Source organism: Nothoprocta perdicaria, unplaced genomic scaffold, assembly GCF_003342845.1.
Source record: "Nothoprocta perdicaria isolate Ctin4 unplaced genomic scaffold, notPer1 scaffold_121, whole genome shotgun sequence".
In the NCBI taxonomy this organism is placed as follows: Eukaryota; Metazoa; Chordata; class Aves; order Tinamiformes; family Tinamidae; genus Nothoprocta; species Nothoprocta perdicaria.
Window position 1 is genome coordinate 1,464,643 of NW_020454328.1, and position 21,298 is coordinate 1,485,940.

The 21,298-nt window shown below is 48.7% G+C and overlaps 1 protein-coding gene across 1 annotated transcript in view; it reads left to right on the forward strand.

The window, feature by feature from the left end:
- ZNF652 (zinc finger protein 652) overlaps window positions 1-12,534 on the forward strand; it is a 20,743-nt gene extending 8,209 nt beyond the window's left edge. Inside the window, exons 2-6 of the mRNA XM_026054433.1 lie at window positions 4,946-6,091; window positions 9,439-9,586; window positions 9,881-9,996; window positions 10,648-10,792; window positions 11,261-12,534. Coding sequence (XP_025910218.1) covers window positions 5,183-6,091; window positions 9,439-9,586; window positions 9,881-9,996; window positions 10,648-10,792; window positions 11,261-11,775 — 1,833 coding nt within the window. The 5' untranslated portion in view covers window positions 4,946-5,182 and the 3' untranslated portion in view covers window positions 11,776-12,534. The remainder of the gene's footprint in view (window positions 1-4,945; window positions 6,092-9,438; window positions 9,587-9,880; window positions 9,997-10,647; window positions 10,793-11,260) is intronic.
- The last annotated feature ends 8,764 nt before the right edge of the window (window positions 12,535-21,298 follow it).

A 21,298-nucleotide genomic window follows, 5' to 3' on the forward strand; every position in this document is an offset into this window, starting at 1 on the left:
AAAAAAAAGAGCATTATTCTATTGTCACAGAACAGTTTCTGGAATTTGATTGCGAATGCTCTTTCTGAAAATCATCTGGCCACGATAGACTGTTCCCAGCGTTGGTGTCAGCTGCACAAAATTGGCTTTCTGATACAGCAGATAGGATTACTCCTCTGCCTTTGTGGATAGCTCTTCCGAGCGCTGAACCTAGAAGAGATACCATCTCTTAGGTGGGCATTACAAGCTGTCCCGTGCCACCCAGCAGGTAACAGAACGGGCTCTTGGTTCCATTCAGCCTTTTCATCCCGCTTTTCCCYGGCAAAGGCGAGCTTAAGTACTTCTCCATAGAAATGCAAAAGCCGGGAAGACCTCCTGGCTGTGAGTCTGTCTTAGGAGAGAACTTCGCCACTTAAGAGCATATTTTCAGGTTTTTTTTGCCCATAAAGCAGCTGAGATGCACAAGAAAGGAGTGATTGTATGCTGATATAAATAATTCCCTCTTGTATTATCATCCTGATCGCTGGCATGATGTAACTTGTACCAGATGTGTTTGGCCTCTAATTGAGCCTCGCTGCGGCCGGCACGATTCTGTTCCATGCACCTGTTCCGCAGACCCTGCGTGTTGAAACTCGTTCCTGATGTGCTCTGAAATATTGCTCGTGCATTGAAATGCCAGTGGCTGCAGCTTTCGCAGCCGACCTCTGTGTAGTTTCAAGCAGCATCCACAGGGCTTTCTTCATAAAAGGCTATTCAGAATTCCCAGAAAAAGCAGCCTTGTTGCTTAAGGGTTTCATAGTGCTGAGCTGCAGTGAGAAATCCTTAAGGTTTTGTTATCTTTAGGAAAAATGCCGCAAAACTGGGTTGTGTTTGGTAGAGTAACTAAGGCTATGTTGTGTCTGTGAAATGCATCAAGAGACGCGTTTATCTGAAGCATGTCCTTTTATTTCCACTGTGGATACCGAAGAAATCAAGGCCTGAAAATCGATTAAGAGGTAAAAGCAATTAGTATAATTTGGTAAGCAAGAAATTAATARAAGGGCTGGGTGAAAAAAGCACACTCCCATTTACGTCTAGGTTTCCAGCCATCAGAATGATGCCTTCTCTTATCAACCTTTCCAAATAAACACAGACTAATAGGTGACCGAGAGGTGTGGAAGTGTTTTGCTTTGCTCCTTACCATTTGGAAAGGGCTGAGCTGTGTTCAGAGTTCAGCTCCACTAGAAACTTCTACTTAAGGAGTTAACTTGGATCCGGACTTTGGGAATCTGTCTCTAATTTCAGGTAGAAAATTGCTTTCTGGTCAGAATATCCTAGAATATCCAGTCAGAATATACAGAATATCCCGGCATAATGCTGAATCTGTGTTAAATTAAAGCCCTTTCAACCTGCTACCACTGCCTTACTCCTGTTCTGAAGGCAGGTTCCTCAGCAAATACTTGACTAATTGGAAATCGTATCTTTAATAATGTAAATGGTTTATTTGTACACATGGCTGTTTCACTGCTTGTAAACTGCATGCAAATCTGTTTGCCCCAGGACTTAACCCAGCCACTGAATTGTAGCTTCCAACCAAAAGACATCCAGGATCCTTAACGACCTCAAATTGTTAATGCATACGCAGAATACCATTGCCTTTAATTATAAGGCAGGTTTTTTTTTTTCTTAATTGTGAGTGGTGCTTTCCTAGCTGCAGAGAARTCTTGTTTTATGGAGAATAAAATTGCACACTGCGAGATAATAATTTCTTTAAAACTCTCCCCTCCAGCTCAGTGTAACATATAGCGGGCTTTATGCCTCGGTGGCAGGGTGGAAACCCGTTCATGCCGCACAATGCCTCTTGATTGTGTTGCTGAAAAGTTGTTGTTAGACTGAGAATTTTCTGTTTTTAAACKGAAGAGGGGAGAAAAATCAGATCGTGGGGGTTGCCGTGTGTTTGCAGAGCRGCTCCCGTGCTGCGAGGGATGTGTGTAGATGATTCTGATGCACCTGCACGCTCTGCCACGCGCATTATTTGAGTGCCGCCGTGTTCTTGGAGACCCGGATTCCCTACGTGTCAGGGCTCTGCTTTCTGGAGAATAATTTGGCTTGGTGGCTTGGAGCTGTGTTGAAGTTGAGCCCCCTTCTTACTGTGCCGGGCAGGAAAGGGAGTCCAGTGCAAGTGGCTTGCAGCTAAAAATGACGTCCCGTTTCTGCCGTGCCAGGCTGTATTGCAGCAAAGAAGGAAAAGAACTGTAGATGGTGAATAAGCCATTGCAGTCTTAATGCAGGACGTTGACTATTGCATTTTTCTATGTTTTCCTTCTTCATAGTATTTCCTTTTTGTGCAGGAGGTAGGTGGGGTGCAGCACCCCGTTACCTTTCCTCCTCTTTTTCCTTGACGCATACATAAAACCTATGCAAGCAAATGCCACGGATGTGTGAATTTGGGCATGGATTTATTTTTAAGTAGTTTTCTAGCCCTTATAGCTCTCCAGGAAGGGCAGGAGGAACTTGCCCACGTTAACCAAGAAAGCAAGGTGTAGCTCGGACCTCGAGCTCCAATTCCAGACTCCGTGATTTCAACTTGTCCCTCTTATTAACCAAGGACATCATTTAAGCCATGAACTTCTGGGCATGTTGCGCGCAGTCCCTGTTGACTCGACAGCATCTGCTGGATGGGAGCTGGGGGAGGTCATTGTTTTGGTGCTTCTTGCTAGAAAACTGGTTCTATTTTTAGTTCGGATAACGCGAAGAACAGTGGTTTTTCTTTAGAAGCAGCGAAAGCCGCGTGCGCAGCGCAGCTCCCACACGCACAGGCGTCCTCCACCCACTCGTTTGTCTGCAAGTTGTTTGCACTTTCGCGCTGGGTTTGAGCCTTTAATATTCATAGGCTCGCATGCCTTTCTTGTAGGATCTCGCATTACTCAGTGTTGCACGGACGTCAGCCCTTCGCTTTGTGCTCAGAATACAGTTATTCCTCAAAGTTTAACGTCTACTCCGCTGCAAAAGTTACCTTGGAACCGGGTAGCCTCTTGGTGTTTTAATTAGAGCCTGTATTGCTTTAATTAAGGGCTGGGTGCCTCTCTGTGAGCCCGAGTCGTGCAGCAGCTTTGGAAAAAGTCGATTCCCGTGCAAAAACCATCCCGAAAGACCTTCTTAGGGGTAGGGAGTTAAGAAAAAGGGGTTGCATTGTAGGATTTGGGCAGCCCCTGAACCGCAAGCGCCTTGTTTGTTGCTCCGGCAGCTGTTCTGCACTCAAATAATCTCGCGGGAAGGCTGCGGGTCCCTTGAGGGTGGCGAGCGGTGCATTCAGAGCGAAAGTAGGTTACTGGTTCTGCAGAGTGAAGTGGTTTTGAGCCCAAATAGCTTTGAGAGCCGAGACCGTGGGCCTTTGTGCTCTTTTGTTTTGAAGTGGTAATATGCTCATACCAAGCGGTTTAGGGAATATTCCTTAAACGTACCGGGGTGAAACGGTGGCAGTATGTGCAAAGAGACTGTTTCAACAGCCCGCAAAGCCAAGGAAGGCTGGAAAAAATGTAAGGTTTCCTTTTTATGGCCCGTCTTGTGCTTTTTCTGGTGATTTAGCAGCAGAATTTTGAGAGGCTTCCACATTGCTCAGGTGACTTGTGGGAGATGCTTAATCTGCAGAGGAAATAATCAGGTGTCGCTGCCTCTGTGACACCGCACTTGGGGGGGTTGTGAATAATTCATTAAGTTTTGTTGAAGGAAAAACTAAATAGTGGGGTTTTACCAGGCCCCATGCTTTCAAAGGGTCTTCTCGGGTATAGAGTTGTTAATGTTGCCTTGTAATCAGACCCGTTTATTTCATTATTTACCAGTTTGTTCTTTTTTCCCCCATGYGAATGTTACTTGCGCTCCCAAGCCGATGTTAACAGCCCATCGCGACCCATCTCCTGGCCCAGCTGGGGCCTGGCACTCCTCTTGCTGCCTCTCACCTCCACTTATCATGCAAATCTTCGGGTGTGACATTGCTCCCGGGCGTTTGCTTCTTTAATGTTACTGCTGCAATAATAATAACAATAACGAAAATCACTGTGGTTCTGCAGAATGAAAGTGTTTTATCCCTGCTGGACTTAGCCCAAGGTTGTAATTTCAGCCTCAAGATCTCTATTGACCTTCGTAGTTGGGAATGTGGCTTTCTTCTTTTTTAGCTACTTGATCCATCCGTTTTCTCCTAGGGCCTTTTATATTCCATGGATAGATGCGGGAGTTTGATTAGTTGCATCCGTTGGGAATCATCGCAGGAGGAAGTAGTAGCATCCTGGTCCAATTCCAGCTTGGATAAGTGCAAGTGATGTTTAGGGAGGCCAATGTGGAATCATTTGGCTCCTGCATTGAGGAGGAAGAGGCTGGGCGGAGAGGGAGGCACAGGGATGAGCACCTGAAATGCGGGATTGTGAATTCCTGAGGTGGAGGCAGGCGCCGGACACGGTTTGAGCACGTGCTGGGACACAGTTGAGCAAGCGCCGGACACGGTTTTCTTGCTCTTATGGGATGCTGCAAGTTGGAAATGTTTCCACCGAAACCCTCGTGCAAAGCCGCATCGGTGGAAGCTTGTTGGCTCTGCAGACTCCTCCGCCTGTCTGCTTTGCAGGAGAGGATGGGCCCTTCCTGGCGCGTGCAGAGGTGTTTCTGTGCTGCTCTGCACCTTGTTCCAGGGGGAACTCGGGACAGAACTGCACCTAGGAGCCCCCCAGAGCTCCAGGGAGTCCAAGGAAAACACAGATCATTGGGATTCCAGCGCTCGTTCTGGCCCACAGAAGGGGTGAATGCGTTTGTGCCTTATTTGTACCCGCTTCGTTCAAGGTACAGCTACAGGACRCTTCCCCCTCGACAGATACAGCTCATAGATAGGGTATCCTGTGTGTTGCATCAGTTATACGCATTGAAAGCAGACAATTTGGTGAGTAACTCAATTTATTTTTTTTTTAATTGACCATTTTCTCTGTGTTGTCTCTCGTAGATAAAATATTCGACAGGTCGTTGACAACTTTCTTCAGAAGAATAATTGCTGCTGCTCTGCTCTTGCCATAATGCCAGAATTGAGACCTACACGTCCGTGCTAAACACCGCCAGAGAATCCTATTTTGCTCATTGTGTGTAGATGGAACAGGCGTCGGTCTTGACAGCCCATCCCGATCTAAAGCTGCTTGCTTGGTTTTCTGGGATTAAAGGTGCTCAATGAATCAGGGCCCCCCAAATGAGTCAGACAGCCAATTCTTGCCAACAGCTGGTTGAAAATTGTGCTGCGCATGTAGCAGGCATGGCACAAGAGGACAGTCGCCGTGGTCAAGTGCCACCCACGTTTTATCAYGGTGCCAGCCAGGAACTCGATCTGTCCACCAAAGTGTACAAGAGAGAGTCAGGAAGTCCCTACTCAGTGTTGGTGGACAGCAAAATGAGTAAACCCCATCTCCACGAGAGAGAGGAGCAGCCGTATTTCAGGGAGAACAGATCAGTAGGAGAGGTCGGGGCTGTGAAAGAAGACAGAGAGAACTCTGACGACTCTGAGGAGGAGGAAGAGGAGGAAGATGAAGTGACTTACAAAAGGGAGCAAATTATAGTGGAGGTAAACCTTAACAACCAAACATTAAATGTGTCAAAAGGGGAGAAGGGTGTCCCCTCCCAGTCCAAAGAGACTGCTGTTCTTAAGACCAGCAGTGAGGAAGAGGAGGGTGACAGTGGGGAAGAGGCCACTGAAGAAAGTAATGATGATGAGGAAAATGAGAGGCAGAAGAAAAAAGAGAAAAGAGTGGAAAAAGTTAGTGTTGCACAAAGGAGAACAAGGAGAGCTGCCTCAGCTGCAGCAGCCACCACTTCCCCATCACCCAGAACTACAAGGGGTCGTAGAAAGAGTGTGGAGCCCCCCAAGCGTAAGAAGAAAGCTGCAAAGGAGCCCAAGGCACCTGTGCAGAAATCAAAGTGTGAAGAGAAGGAGACTTTAACCTGTGAGAAGTGCCCCAGGGTGTTTAACACACGCTGGTACCTGGAGAAGCACATGAACGTCACTCACAGGCGCATGCAGATCTGCGACAAATGTGGGAAGAAATTTGTTCTAGAAAGTGAGCTGTCCCTTCACCAGCAAACAGACTGTGAAAAAAATATCCAGGTAGGTTTGCTCACCTGCTTGCCAGATTTCCACACCTTCTGTTGTGCCCTGGATACAGCTAGTGGACACTTCAGAGGGGGAAATCTCTTACACAGACCAGGTTCTGACCAAGACCTTGTCTCTACATGCCAACACTTCTTGGTGTCTTCCAAGAGAAGTAAATCGTAGAGAACAGAGTGCACCCACTGCTTTGTGCTTTAGCAGTTATTTTAATGTTTAACCACATGTTGGGAAAAACAAAGGCTGCTTTTAACACACGTCAGACTCGAGAATAACAGACCTGACAACAAGTGCCTTTGCTGGGAAGTGCCTTGGCAGCATAAGGCCTATTTCTTCAGGAGCTGGGCACTTGCAGCTTATCGTTAGCTTTCAGGTTGGTAGCTTGTGTCACATAGTATGTCCAGGTAAAGTGTCGAGGAAGGACAAAATTACGATGTGTTGCTGGTGTCAGAGAGGTGCAAAATCCTGGCGAGGCAAGCAGGTGAGAGATAAAGTAGTGAAGTCAGGATTTAAATCTGCGTCAAATGCAACTTGTTTATCCCAGAGCGATAACTGCATAAAAGTAATTCACAGTAGTGTTCGTGTACGGATATGCAAGTGTATGAACTCACAGACTAAATACATTCATGAGCCGGCCCGGTCCCCAGTGGAAAAAAGCTCAATAAATCTCACTGATAGTATAAAGGTCTCTGGTCTTTCTCAGCAGAAGATTTGCGGCTCTTAATTTTATACAACAATGGGAGCCTGTGTTGTAATAGAACCATTTTAAAATGTAAGTGGTGGAAAGAGTTTCAGAGTTTCTGATTCATCCGTGGTTTGTACTTTGCTAATGGGCATCTGTGTTCTCATGTAACTGGGGACACTGTTGTTTCATCTGGCGACTGATGGTGCTTTGTTGCCACCTACTTCTGAAATAATCCCAGKGCTGGGGGAAGCGGCCCGAGGTCGCTCTGCGCCGCTGAAACGTTCAGCGACTGCAGGGCAACRCGTTTTTGGGGTCTATCCAATGAGATTTACCAGAAGGAGGATTTCACATTTTTGTTTGATTGTTGAAATGCTGAACTGAAGTGGTATTCAGTCCCTGCTGTTGCGGGGGACAGCTGGGCTCTTTATTGCAATTCCTCCTTGCAGGGCCATTCACGTGCAGCCCTGGGTATCGCTGCACTATTTTTCCTTAGGTTTCAACTCATGGGAGGAAGTTGAAGGAGGAAAGGAGGYTCATGAGGAAAGGAGTGAAAATATTGAGTGTTGAGATTAGCTAGCAAAGTGTATAAACATTTCAGGACATCCTGGTTTCTGCCAAAGACCTGAAAAATATCCTTGCAGTTTTTGAAATAAGTGTTTGAWAATGTCAGTGTGGCAGAGAACGTTTAACTGTGTGTTTAAGGAAATGCCCTGCCATCCAAGTGGCCTGCTAGTAGCTGCCTATATCTTGTGCCATGAAGCGGGACTTAATGGATAGATTGAATGCRTGTGATAGAACGAAGAAGCACCTGCAGTGAAGCTTGGAGTTAGGTGCTAAGTCAGTGACTGAGCACCTAGTGTTGCAGAATAAAAGGTTTCCCTAGGGGCCGGTTGCACAGAAGGTCAGGGCGTTTTTCTGAAGTGTCTGTGAAATAGAAACCGTGCCTGCGCTTGGTACCGGGGCGGCCGCCGCAGCGTGAAGTTCCCGTTGCCAGCRCGGTGTGTCTGGGTGCACTGCATTTTCTGGTCCTGTACACTGACTGGTTGTTCATGTGATAGTTGTTCTAGCCTGGTTGGAGACCTCGACCCCGCGGAGCCATGGCCCTGCGAGCAGAAACCGGCTCTGTGTGTGCTGCAGGCATCTGTATTTCAGCAAAACAAGGGAGTTCTGCAATGCTGCTGCCTGGGCTGGCGTTAATCTGCCAGTGCAGGAGTCCGTGCTGCAGGGAATCCCTCACCTTGCCTTGTCCAAAAGTAGTAGGAAAAGAGGAAATTCTGTCTAGGACCAGAAGCATCAGATCCAGAAATTCTCCCAAATACTCCTTGCAGCAGAAGCAGTGCTAGTCGTCTTCAGGTTCTCTTTATAAGCATATATTCGACCATCATTTTTGTGTGTCCTAACATTTGGAGTGTGCTTTAGAACTGCCTGCAGGTCTGTTTATTTGTTTAACTTTTGGTGAAAGAAGTAAGGAGATATGAAAGTTTTACATTAAGGTAGTGTTTAATATGTCCTTGGGGATATGGAGCTTTGTGTGGAAACATCTTGAAGGGCTTCATTATGCAAGCGGTAATTGAGCTGATCAACGTGGCTGCCTCCTCTCAGATGAAAACTAATGAAAACGGATTTTTTTGGTGATTTTTTTTGTTTTTTTTTTTAGCCTTACCTCACTCTAGGCTTTTTCCCCCATGGACTGCACTTTGTACCTGGCGCCTCTCCAAGTAGGTGCCTTCAAAGGCAAAGGATCCCCTTGGAGTCAGCGTGGGGAGTGGAGCTCCCGGCCGCGTGGGACCGCCGGAACCTCCGTGCGGAGAAGGGACCACGGCTCCGGCTGGCGGAAGGCGCCGAYGGGCTCGCTCCGCAGGGAATGGCACAGAGCTGGCCTTGCTGGGGAGAGGAGCGTGCCCAAAGGCAGCATGGTGGAGATACACCCCCAGAGCCCCAGGCAGCACGGTGGAGATGTACCCCCAAAGGCCAAGCACCCCAACAGCCAGYGAGAACAACAAATCACAATTCCTTCCTCTTCAGAGAGAAAAATGACTCGATCTCATCACATACACTGCTCCTATCGAGTTTCACACCTGAGCAAATTATTCCGGAATTTTCAGAATTGCACAAGGATTTTTTTAAGAAGTCTTTAGCAAGAACTCTCTTGAAAACAAGAGGCGCGTGGAAGCCTGTGGATCCCGCCAAGCGCTGACTTCCCGGACGTCCCGCAGTGCTTGTGGGACGAGACTAAAACCTGGTTTGCATACGATGGTTTTAAGTCTCCCRCGCTGCTGCCCTGTACAGCGAAGAGCTGGAACGTGAAGGAAACTTTGAGGGGGCCACGCAGTTGGGTCTCGGGGTGGCTTGGTGTCGGCTCCAGCTGCCTCCAGCTGTACGTCTTGTGCTTAGAAAATAGGCTAGTGCAGTAGCCGTGGTGCTGCTCAGCGCTGCGCTGAGCGTGCGCCGAGCCCGCTGGTGTTCTAGGCTTTGCTTAGTGGACGTGAAGCGCTACCTGTGAGCTGAGCCACAGCCTGGTAAAGAGTGCATCGTTCTCACTGGTTTGGGGGTTCTTCTTAATGCCAGAGARAAAGAGAAAATACTTGGCCTAACCCCACGAGTTCAAGTCACTGACGCTTTCTAATTTTTAAACTTCCTTATGTCTGTCCCCTTCCTTCAGTGCGTTTCCTGTAACAAGTCATTCAAGAAGCTCTGGTCCCTCCATGAACATATCAAGATTGTCCACGGATACGCGGAGAAGAAATTCTCCTGTGAGATATGCGAGAAGAAGTTCTACACCATGGCCCACGTGCGGAAACATATGGTTGGTGAGTTATTGATTGGTGCTTCTGTTGGTTCTGCTTCAGTTTGTCTGCGTGTTGCTTAGCTTTTAAACGCCGGGTTTGGAGAAGAACAGTGGGAGGGATTTAGTCATAGGAGCTTCAGCTGTCACTAAAAGTTTAAGTTTTATTTCTGACAGCAAGTAAAATAACGCCTGTGTATGTATGTGTGTGTGTGTATATGCATCAGCTGTGTAGTTCTGATCATTTTGCTGTTCGGTAAAATTAATTCTGGAGGAAGAACTCATGGCTCAGTGACCCTAATGTAATGTTTTGTTGCAGCACATACAAAGGACATGCCATTTACGTGTGAAACCTGTGGAAAATCGTTCAAGCGCAGCATGTCCCTCAAGGTCCATTCCCTGCAGCATTCTGGAGAGAAGCCCTTCAGGTGTGAGGTGAGGCTGCAGCTTGCAAAAGCGTTRGGTATAGGAGCTGGTACAGGATCAGYCACGTAGAATWCAKAWSTAGTAATRTAGAATTCATAACTAGTAATGTAGAATTCATAACTAGCAATATAGAATACAGAATTAGCAATATAGAATACAGAATTAGTAACGTGCCYTCYGACCTGCAGCTCCATCCCTGTTCTGGGCAAGGAGACCACACGGGATGGACTTACCCAGCCCCGTGTGGGGCCAATTTGATCTCAGTCGTGTGATGGGCAYGGTGGCGGCCATCCCATGGTCGGATGGTCCATCCGTGGTCGGATCCCAAGGGCCGGGCAGCCCTTCCCGCATCCGCAGCGGCCGCTCTTCCCGAGGAGCGGCGCGTGGCGGGATGCGCAGCAGYGCGGGCAGCCTGGCCGCCGCCAGGGCTCCAAGAGGAGGCTTGTTGGGAGAGAGCGGACCGCTCATGGAAGCTGTGGCTGGGAGGTGGAGAAGGGGCTGGCCCGCGGCAGCCGCGTGCCCGGGGCAGCAGTGTCCTCTAGCGGACGCGCGTCGCGGGCACCGGCCCTCGTGCCTTCCCCGAACCCCCGCACGTCCTGCGCCAGCTGCCCGCTCCCCGCGGGCCSTGCCCCGTGTGCCAGCTGCCGTCTTGTCTTGCAGAACTGCGACGAGAGGTTTCAGTACAAGTACCAGCTGCGGTCCCACATGAGCATCCACATCGGGCACAAACAGTTCATGTGTCAGTGGTGCGGCAAAGACTTCAACATGAAGCAGTACTTCGATGAGCACATGAAAACACACACTGGTAAGAACTTGGGAAAGTTCAGCTACTTTGAGGACACAAAATGTGCCCACGCTTGCGTTTTTGGTACCTCCCTTGGAACGTGTGACAAAACTGCTGTCCGTCCGAGATAAATCGGAAAGGAGAGGTTAATACTTTAACCTACGGTCACAACAAAAGAGCTGTCTGSAGTCGTGTGGGTCGTGGTGGGGGAAGATGAGAGGTTAGGCTTGCTTCCTTGTTGTTTTGGTTGGAAGGAACTCCCTGCCGCAAGCCTTACAATAAAACTTTCTCATGCCTCTAGAKCCGAAGGTGAGAAGGGGTTTATTTTTTTTTAAGTGGGGGCTTCTGTGGAACAGCTGCCTCTTTGCCGACCGCTTTTGTAGGCTTTGTCAGAAGAGCTTTTTGTAATACTCTGTTTGCCACTTAGAGTTGGAGTCATTACTAGCAGCCGCCGTGGGCCTGGCTGATTGCTGTATCTCTGTTCTGCAGGAGAGAAGCCTTTTATCTGTGAAATCTGCGGGAAGAGCTTCACGAGCCGCCCAAACATGAAGAGACATCGCAGGACGCACACGGGGGAGAAGCCCTACCCGTGCGACGTGTGCGGCCAGCGGTTCCGCTTCTCCAACATGCTCAAGGCCCACAAGGAGAAGTGCTTCCGTGTCACCAGCCCCGTGAACGTGGCCTCTGCTGTCCAGCTCCCGCTGTCCACGGCCTCTCCTGCCACCACCGTCCCCGCCGCGGCGAACGCGCCCACCGCCCCAGCCCCTCCTGTCAGCCTGAACCCAGTGAGCACGCTTCCCCCGCGCCCCATTCCCCACCCGTACTCACACCTTCACCTGCATCCTCATCCTCACCATCCACATCATCTTCCTGTCCCCCCGGTTCCCCATCTACCCCCCCCTCCAGCTCTTTTTAAGAGCGAGCCTTTAAATCACAGAGGCCAGAGTGAGGACAGCTTTCTGCGACACCTGGCAGAAAAGAACAGTCCCGCACAGCACCACTAGCGTCTTGCAGCCTGCCCGCTGCTTTTCCCGTTTATGCACATGGAAACGTGCCCTCCTGGAAGCACAGAGGGCTGGTTGGTGAGGATCGTGGTCTCTTAGCCCCAGCAGACAGTCCTGATTTTCTCTTGAATCAATTAACAAGCAAGGAAATTCTCTTTTTTGGATCAACGGAGGTCATTTGAACCTGGGAACCAACAGGACCTACACCCGATTTGCTTGCGTTTTACTGGTGACTTTTATAAATTTCAGACACTGAGACTTGTGGAATTTTATAATTTCATATCAGCTGATGAGGTATGCTTGCTTTTATATCCCGGACTTCTCCTCAAAGAGGAGATAGGCCTGGTTTTCTTTGTACTAATCGGAAAGGCTGTGAGATTAATACAGAGCATTAATTGTATCACTGTGTATCGTAATGAATTCTTTTCAGCTTTTGGTGCCGGCTATGGAGTGAGCCAGCCACGTATCACAGTATATTTGAGCATTATAGAGAAAGACAAAAATTTTCTTGTTTGTGTAGCTCTCCTAACACACTCTTTATTTTACTACAGAAATTATTTTAGAGTTTTTTGTATAGACCTATTTAGTAGTCTGTTTCTAAAATGAAATGTATTTCAATAAGCGGTGTAATTTTTTCAGTGTAGCTGGACCTATGTTGTATAATAGATAAATTTTTATAATCATCAAAATGTGATTCTTAAAAGATGCATATAGCTTCTATAGTTAAAGTTATTCTTACAACCATACAACTTAAAAGGTGCTTCAGAGAAGGAAGGAACCCAAGAGGTCTCTGGAAAGGTTGCCTCAAGAGTGATGTTGATTTCAGAACTTTACGTAATTTATTTTAGTAGGAGTTTTTTCCTTTTTTTAAAAAAAAAAAAAAAAACCCTTTAATTTCCCTTTTTGCAGTTCCTCTTCAGCCTTGGAAGGGTGTGGAGATGCTGTATTCTCCCTTCACAAGGTCCTGTTTTTAGTTTGGTTGGAGTCAGGATGAGGTGGGCTAGGAAGGGAGCCCTTTAGCCGTAGGGACCCGCTGGCTCACGATTCCAAACTCTCAAATTTCCAAGAGCTCCGACAGCAGAGAGAACATAAAGTATCTCAAGTCAGCCAAGCGTCTTTCCCGTTTATCTAGGAGAGCCGGATTTAATGGCTTTTCGTGGTCTGATTTTAAGTGGGGGATCCTACCAAGTGCTGCTCTTCAAATTGCTTATGGAATTCCTGGAGCTGTTAGGAGAGGGGAATTAGGTGAGATCATAAACGTGGTGTTTCCGAGCGGTCAGTCCTAAGAGTGAGAAGAAAAGTTCGATTGAGACAGTGGTGTTTCAGTTGCACTCGTTAAGAAAGTGCAGGTAGCACTGCATGTACCGTGTGAAGCTCTGTCCCATAAAGGTAACGTGTATAAAATTACGGGATGATGTCCCGGGGTCGTAGTCATACTTGGGCAGATCTCCCTTGGCAGTTGYAGGGTAGGAAGCTCTGGGTTGGAGGCATGTGGCTGTTGCAGAATCCTGGCAGGCAGGGAGGGGAGAGGGACACGTTTGGTGCAGGCTGGTGGGCTGGAATGCCAAGGYACCTGTTTAACCAGGAAGCAGCTGTTATTTTCCAGGTTTTTATTTCTCTTCGCCTAAAATTAAGCAGCATTAAGCAGTAAGTGTTGCCACCACCAATGAAGAGAGAGGCCCAAGGTAGAATTCTGACCTTTTTTCTCATGCTTTTAAATTAAATCCCACCAAACTATTCAGCCAGGGGTCCTCATGGGCAGATGGCTAACCTCCCGTTCTGCTTATTAATRACGTGGGGCTTTGTGGCTAATGGGATTCATTTTTTATTTTTTTCAGTCTTTGAGATAGCAGAAATGGTGGGAACTCTTCCTAGTGTTACTTCCTCAAGGTTAATGCTGTTAAACACTGTGTTTTGAAACACCATGTCCTCTGTCTGAGAATTAGCTCCTTAGTTGATGGTTTTCAGCRTTTCTGCACCTAATCATTGATTTTTTTTTAAATTTTTTTTCATAAAAAGCATAGGAAACTCTAGGAACCAGAATGGGCCATTTTGGCCCAACAAACCTASTCGTTTTTGACTGAGCTGAAACCCCTTCCAGCATTTCTGAAAAATAAAGCAATGCATTTTTTAAATCCTTTCTCTATAGTATTTATCTGCACCCTCTTCTCTTCTGGAAGAAAAATCATTTATGAAAGAAAATTGACACTCGTGATTGCAWCTGTTGTGTTTGCTGTGGCTGGTCCGCCCCGGAGGTTCTATGCATTCCACGTCACGTCTGCAACCTGCATTTCTGTTGTGCCACTMTTTTATGGTCAGGCCTGTTATTAAATGATTTTTAAATGCTAAAAGAAAATCTCGGTAAAGCAATTGTATGCCACTTTTGCAAAATGATTTCTTCTCAATAAATTTACAGTATTAGGCTGCTATTCAGAATTCTAAAACCGGAGACAGTTTTTGTTTATTATTTAGTTCATAGCTATGATACATCTTGTAATTTTTTTTTTTTCTGAGACTTTATGAACTTCCCTTCTGTGGAAGAAGATTAAACTATTTAACCAGGCTAACAGTCTGTCATAATGTGACATGATGACGACAGATTCTCTCGTTCATCTAGGACAAGCATATGGAAACCTGGCATAGCGGTCTCAAAAGCATTGCAGTATTATATTTTAAAAGCACATATTCCAACAAAAAAAAGAAAGAAAATGGATATTGCAAAAGTCAAAAACATTCAAGGCTGAGGTTTGCTGGGGCTTCTCACTTCCATGTAACTAACTTGCATCGGTACACACGGCTTCGGAGGGTTTTGCACAACACTAAGGAGTATATTGAAGTATGTTCAATATTTTTGCTTATGTTGGCAGGGTGAGCACAATGTCTTAGCTTTCTGTGTTTTGCTAGTATATCAAGGGCTTAGTTTTTTGTTGCTAAAGGGCTTCCTTCAAGGAGAGCACGTTTCTGGAAAGTGGAGTTATTTGTTTTTTCCTAAAACATCCCAAGTCAAAATTGTTCTGACTTCTTACACTTGATTTGTATTTGTTTTTAAAGGGGAAAAGTCTCCAGAATTAACACTCCAGTTGGGAGCCTGGCACTCTTAAGACTAGCAGCAAAAGGACAGCGTCTTTCCTGGAGAAGGTTAAGCTGCCTCCCCTAGGGACAGTGAGTTACCCTTTCTAAAGGCAGCAGCCACGTGAGCTTGTTTATTTGGCATATTGTGTTAGACTGAGGTAACTTTCTGCGTAAAAATGTGGTTATTTGGTTTTTATTGTCTGTCTGAACTTCAGCTCAGTTGAGAAGCTGTTTGGTTCAGCTCTGACCTACAGCTTCTCTACTCGCACATCCGAGATGCTGCTAAGCCTAGTTCATACGGTCGTGCACCTGAACCCGTCTGGATTCCGGGCCACGTGTTAAGCTCGGGCTTTGGACAGAGGGCGTCAGGCTGAGCTCAGCCTTCAGCGCCGGGACGTTRGTTAGTCCGGTTCGTCCGGATGTTTTTGTCCCTGCCCTGTTGTCTGTTGAGCAGCTACTGGCCCTTTTCTATTTCCTGGAGAGACGAGGAGGTAAAGCTCAGCCTATACAGCGTAAAAGACAGTGCTTCCCTTTGACGGTTTCGGTCTGTTTTAGCCAAATAAGTGAAGGAGCAAGTTTACCTCTGAGCTAAGATTAGTTTTGTGAATTTGCTGCCTGTTTCTTTGTGCTATAATCACCWCCGATGTGATCATCAGTGGGGCCACGCACCATTCCTAGGAGCTTGGAGAGCTCCTGCCGCTGTGACGGCTCCTGTTGCTTTGGTCGCCTGCAGGCTGGGTTGGGATCTTGCCTTGGAGAAGCTGCTGGAATGATCCACACCTGCAGCCAGGCACTCAAACACATGCAAAACTCTTCTGCTCTTGGCACTTAAGCTCAGGGTCGTCAAAAACGTGTACATGTTGATTTTTATTTCATATTTTCATATTTTTCATAAGAAAATTATTTTCATATTTTTATTGACTACCAGCATTTAAACAGAGAGTTAAGGTACAGCTCAACAAGRCTTTTTACCCGCTAACAAGGAGCATCCTGCTTGTAAATAGAAGATGAAGACAAGTTTTGCGGTGTGGGTTTTTTTTAACCTGGGAGACGTGGGTGTCCAACAGATGATTGAGGYCAATTAAATAAATGCTTACCCATTTTCCTAACAAACTGAACCAGCACAAGTTTTCCAGCCTAGTGCATAACAGTGTAATTAAATTGCGAGAGATCCTTAATGGAAAACATGGCTTGGTTCTTTCATCTCATTTGCTTTTAAAATTTGAGCTCTGGTGTTTTTCTAGTGACTATAAAAGTCTTCCAGAACTCTGTCCTTACACTCTGATGATATATTTTTAAATATAWATTTGTAATTTATATATATATTATATATAAAATTTATAATTTWTATATATATATATCYTTTATTCTGGCATAAAATGTACTGCTGAGCAGAAGCACATATGGAATTTGAGCCTGGGTGTGCTCCCCATCCGATTGTTATGTTGAAGACACATGGACTGGCACTGGATGCTCCACTGAATAGTTATCGACCACTTCATTGTGCGTTTAACAACCTGAAACTGCCATTAGCATTTCTGAAATTCRTATTCTGAGATACAGCCTTGTGCGTTGCTCAGAACAGATGAACACCCCACCACCCTAGACATTTTATTGATTAAATCACCGAGGGTTTCGAGAGTAGCGGGAAGGCACGTAGAAAATGCCTGGAAAGATTTGAATCCTGGGAGCAACGGGATGATTTTGCAGTTTTTAAATTTCAAATATAACTCTTGAGTGCAAAGTGGGAATTGCATTAATTTAATGATTCTCTCCTACCAATTTCTGCCTGAGATGACTTTTTTTTTTTTTCCTGTGCCTAAACAAGTTTTCCGTGGATTACAGGGGGCGCCTCTGCTTTGGGAAAAAATAATGCTTTTTAAAAATTATTTATTTATTTTGAGAATTTGAGAGGGATTTGGTGACTTTCTTTTTTTATTATTATTACTACTCACCACTCTCAAAAGCCGCCTGGCCCTGTATTGTCCCAAATAAATGCTCCTGCTTTCTGTTCCTGACGCCTGCTTTTCCAGAGTGAAGGTGCCGAGGAGCGGGCAGTTGTTGTGGAGTTCCTGCGCGTGGAGAAGAGCCGGTTTCGTCCCGGGCAGCGACGTTGTCTGCGCGGGATGGGTGGATTTGCAGCGTTGGCCTCTCCTTGGTGGCCGTGCGCGGCGAACCTGCGTGCACAGGCGCCCGAGAGCCACACTTAGTCGCGCTGCTTGCAGCCTGCTCTTCCATTTTATTTACACMTTTATTTCATTTTATTTTCGTTTTTGTTTCATGTCTTATTGATCCGTCTAATTTAGCATGGAAGCTGATAATCCATCCTAACTGCTCGCCTGCTGCTCACGCTGTTCCCCACGCTTCGGGCTTCTTCAGGTGCTGTGTCATGCTTAGTTTAAACCTGTTTGAAAACCAGAAATTGCATCATTTTTTTTTTCCCACCAAAAAAAACAATGGAAACTGCTGCTGTTCATTTTCCTTGGAATCCCTTTTCTGGAAAACCTGCTAAAGCTCTGGGCAGGGTGCAGAAGGCGAGTGAACTCCCCGCCGAAGTGATATATTAATGTTAATTATTATCTTTCACCAAGAACCGAACAGTGCTGTTGCTGTTTGCTTTTAGCCAACCTATAGATTACATAGTTCCCGTAGATTTTTCTCCCCGTTTCTGCACAAAAGTGAAGTCAGTAAGAGCACTGAAAGGGCTCAATTCAGGGTGTCCTCTCGCTAAGCTGGACATCCAATTTTGCTCCAAGTAGCTGCCTCCATTCCTGCTGAGTCATTAAAGCCTTTTAAGCTGAATTGACTGCTAATGGAATTAGTTTAAAAGTTAATGAGAAACACCCTTACCCTGCTGTGTACAGTAGGATTGATTGATTGATTTTCTCATCTGCTGCTGAACTTCTGCCCTTGGAGATAAGAGGAAGCACTGGGTGCAAAGCTGTAACCAGCGGGTAAAGATATGCGCCTAGTTATATTTATTATTACTTTATGCAGCCAATTATATGCACGTATTTAGTCCTTTCAGAGTCAGCACTGCTGAAACGGTTGCACCTCAAGAGAAGGCAGCTATTGATCCCACCGGACACGTGGAGTCCCTTAGAAGGGCAGGGATAAATCCTGGTGCATCGGGAACACAGACCGTCGCTGCCGTTCGGGTTCCATTTGGGATGCTGTTCATGCCATCAGTCACGGAGAAGAATCCAGGCTTGGTGGGTGCAGGAGGGCAAAAAGGTGCTTGAGGTGAGATGGCTGCAAGCGAATTGCATTTTCTTCCTCTTTGGGAGTGGGAAATGCAGAAAAGCCACCGTGAGAGCAGGGGTTTTCTCTCTCCTTGCTGTTTGCCATAGCCTGGATGGAGAAAAGGCCCGGCGGGCAGAGCTCCGGAAGCCCCCTGTGCTTTTCCAAACAAATTCAGGCTGTCGCTGTGTTGTTTTTCCCCCCAGTGCAATTGCAGTTTGAAAAATACACCTCGTGTTTAACCGTGCTGTAAAAAAGCATCCTTTTAACTGTTGCAGGTAGCACCACGGATGTATTTGATGCCCTTCGTTTGAGGCACGCAGCTTCAGCCCGCTGCCGGGTACGAGGGTACGTACAGCAACTGATGGGAGAGATTTAGCAGCGCCCAATTAGTGTAATTTCTTCACCAGCACCGGGTTGGACAGCGCACTTGTGCAAGAGTTGCAGCCCTGTTTGCAAGTCATAACGTAAAGAGCACATTACAAAGGCGGTCGAGGGCTCGACACAGKGAAGCCGGGGATGGAAATGCAGCGTAGGCACCAAGTCTACGGCTGGAAACGCAGCGTGGTTGTTGAGCAAGTTGTTGCTGAGGTGGCACCTCGACCTGAACCGAATCGCTGCTTGTGCCTCGGGGCTGTTTCTGCTGGTTTTGCGAGCCGCCCTTTGCGTCGCCTCGGCCCTGYTCTGGAGGGTGACGTGGGCTCGGCCCGCAGAGCTGGGCACGGAGCTGCCTATTGCAGCTTCCAGCTCTGCTTTTCCAGCAGGAACTCGGCCCTGCGTCTGCCTCCAGTAGCTCCGTGTGGGGCTGGGAACTGAAGGGCGCTCTGCTTCCCTCCCCGTAATGTGTTGGTGCCTTCATCCCCTGCCTTCCTCTTCCTCCTGGACGCTGTGGGAATGCTGAAATCTCTGCTAGGAAGGCGGCCGTCTCCACGAGCTTTCATAAAGCTGCAGTTTGTTAGAACGGAGCTGTTGTGGAGGAAAACTTGGGATTTGGGGGTTTCCCTGTGTTGACTTGGGCAGCTTGTGCGATTAAATTTAGCACGTTATGGTCAGAGGGTGAATGTGGCCGGTCGGGAGGCCGAGGAACAGGGACACGTGGCGCCAGGAGCAGAGCTATTCCTGACCCGACCACGGACCACAGCAGCACCAGTTCCCCTGCCAGGCCTTTCCAGTTTCCCTACACGATTTCCTCTCCGAAGGGGATACCGTATTTGAAAGTAAATGTGATAAGAATCAGCCAGACTCAAGCTACGTGGTTTTATTCTAGGTAAAGGCAAAGAGTGAATTAAAAAAAAGCAACTGGGAAATGTAAATCGGCTCAAGATGTTTCCGAAAGCTTGAGCTAAGCAAAGACCAGAACCTGGTGCTCGTTTCCATCGGAGCCGTCTCTGAATAAGGAGACGTAAAATTAGTTCAGKCTGGAAAGCGATACCTCCTGAGAGCGTCCCCAGCGCGGAGGTGTCCCCTTTCTGCTGGGCCCTAGCAAGAGCGCAAAGGTCTTCACCTAAAATTAAGGTCTTCACTTAAAATTAATGCGTGGGGGACGCGGAGAGGCGGCAGCGTTGGGGACACGCGGCCTCGCTCTCCGCGCTGCTGCAGGTTCCTGCTGCAGAGTGACTCACGGGCCGTCACCCTAAGTGACCAGTTTACCCCGAATGCACCAGTTTACCCTCAGTTTGGGCCCTTGCAACGCGGCGTTCACTGGCGCAGAGCAAGYACAAGAAGCGGCTCCGCAGCGCGCTGCTCTTGCGCGTGCTTCACGCCGAGACAGGAGCAGCCGCGCGGCGCCCGGCTGCAGGCAGCTCCTTGCGCGCCCGCGCTGCCCGTCTCAGTCTCTGCATGAACCTCTTTCCAGCCTTAGAAGAATTCCAGCTTTCCAGCTTGTTTCCAAGTCTTCCGGCCTTGCTAATACCTGGGGTCCCCCGGGTTTTCACCTGACTGCGTTGCACCCCAGTAGAGCCCTAATCCTGCCGGTCGGCGCTCTCCGTGCGCTGGGGTTTGGCCGCAGACACAGCTCCACCTCGCACCCTTCTCCCCCCGCGCATTTTCGGGCTGAATTCAGTAGCTCGAGGCCGCCGTGGGCAGCGCGGGACCCGTCACCTCTCTGGCCCCGTCGGGTTGTGGTGACAGCTGTTGGTTATTACATTGCATCCCTGGAAAGGAGCGTTTTTAGGCTTGGCTTCTCGTGGAGCGGGTAGAGATTGCAGTGACTTCCAGGGGAAAGAGGAAGGTTTCCAGCTGGGGGAGTAAAAYGTGTTTTGCCACGTGCTGGCTCGCACATAAATGAGCGTTTCCACGGCTGAAGGCCTCGGAGCTGACGGCCCACTGCTGGGCTGTTTGCTAACTCCTCGGCGCCCTGGCCTCGCGGTTTTAGCGTCAAATTGGAGTTCCAAACACAGGACGACAGGAAGCGCAGGCAGGACGGAGGGAAGGAGGCGCAGGCAGGACGGAGGGATGGAAGCACAGCCAGGACTGAGGGAAGGAGGTGCATCCAGGACGGAGGGATGGAAGCGCATCCAAGGCCTCCCGGCTGCGCTAGGAGCAGCGCCTCTGTCCTCCTTTGCCCTCCGGGCTCTCCGCAGTGGAAAATCCCTGGTGCTGCTGGCCKCRGCTCTGCCCGGAGCCGGRGCCGGRGCCGGAGCCGGGGCCGGAGGAAGCRGCCGCGGAGCCCCSGGAYRCAKCCGCCCTGCCCTGCGCCTCCCAGACCCAACAAACGACAAGCCCTTGCCGTGGCGCCCCGCTCTCGTCCCGGGCCGCCGCCGGCGGGACCCTTGGCGGGCGAGGAGCAGGAGCCCGTAGGGAAGTGCCGGAGCGCCCGGGATGCACCTCCGGGCTGGGGGGCCCCGCGGCGTAAGCCCCCCCGCTGCCCACGGGGCTCAACTTGGGTGCTTCTATTCCGGGACGTCGCCTTAATTAAAGAGCAGAGCGGAGCAGAGCGCCGCCCCCCGCCGCCCCCCCAAACGCGGTTGGGTCACGGGGAGCCGCCCGGCGGCGGGGGGGCCGCGGGGGCCCGGGCCGCCCCTCCCCGACGGGGCCGTTCCGGGGCCGGCGCCGCCGCTCTGTCATTAGCGGCCGCCGGGCGGGGCGCCCCCCGACCCCCCCGCGCCATTTCGGGCCCCGCTCGCGGCTTTCCCGCCCGGGGGGGCTCCGTGCCACGTAGCCGCCTCGCGGGGCGCTGCGAGGGGGGCCCCGGGCGGAGGGTTATTTATTC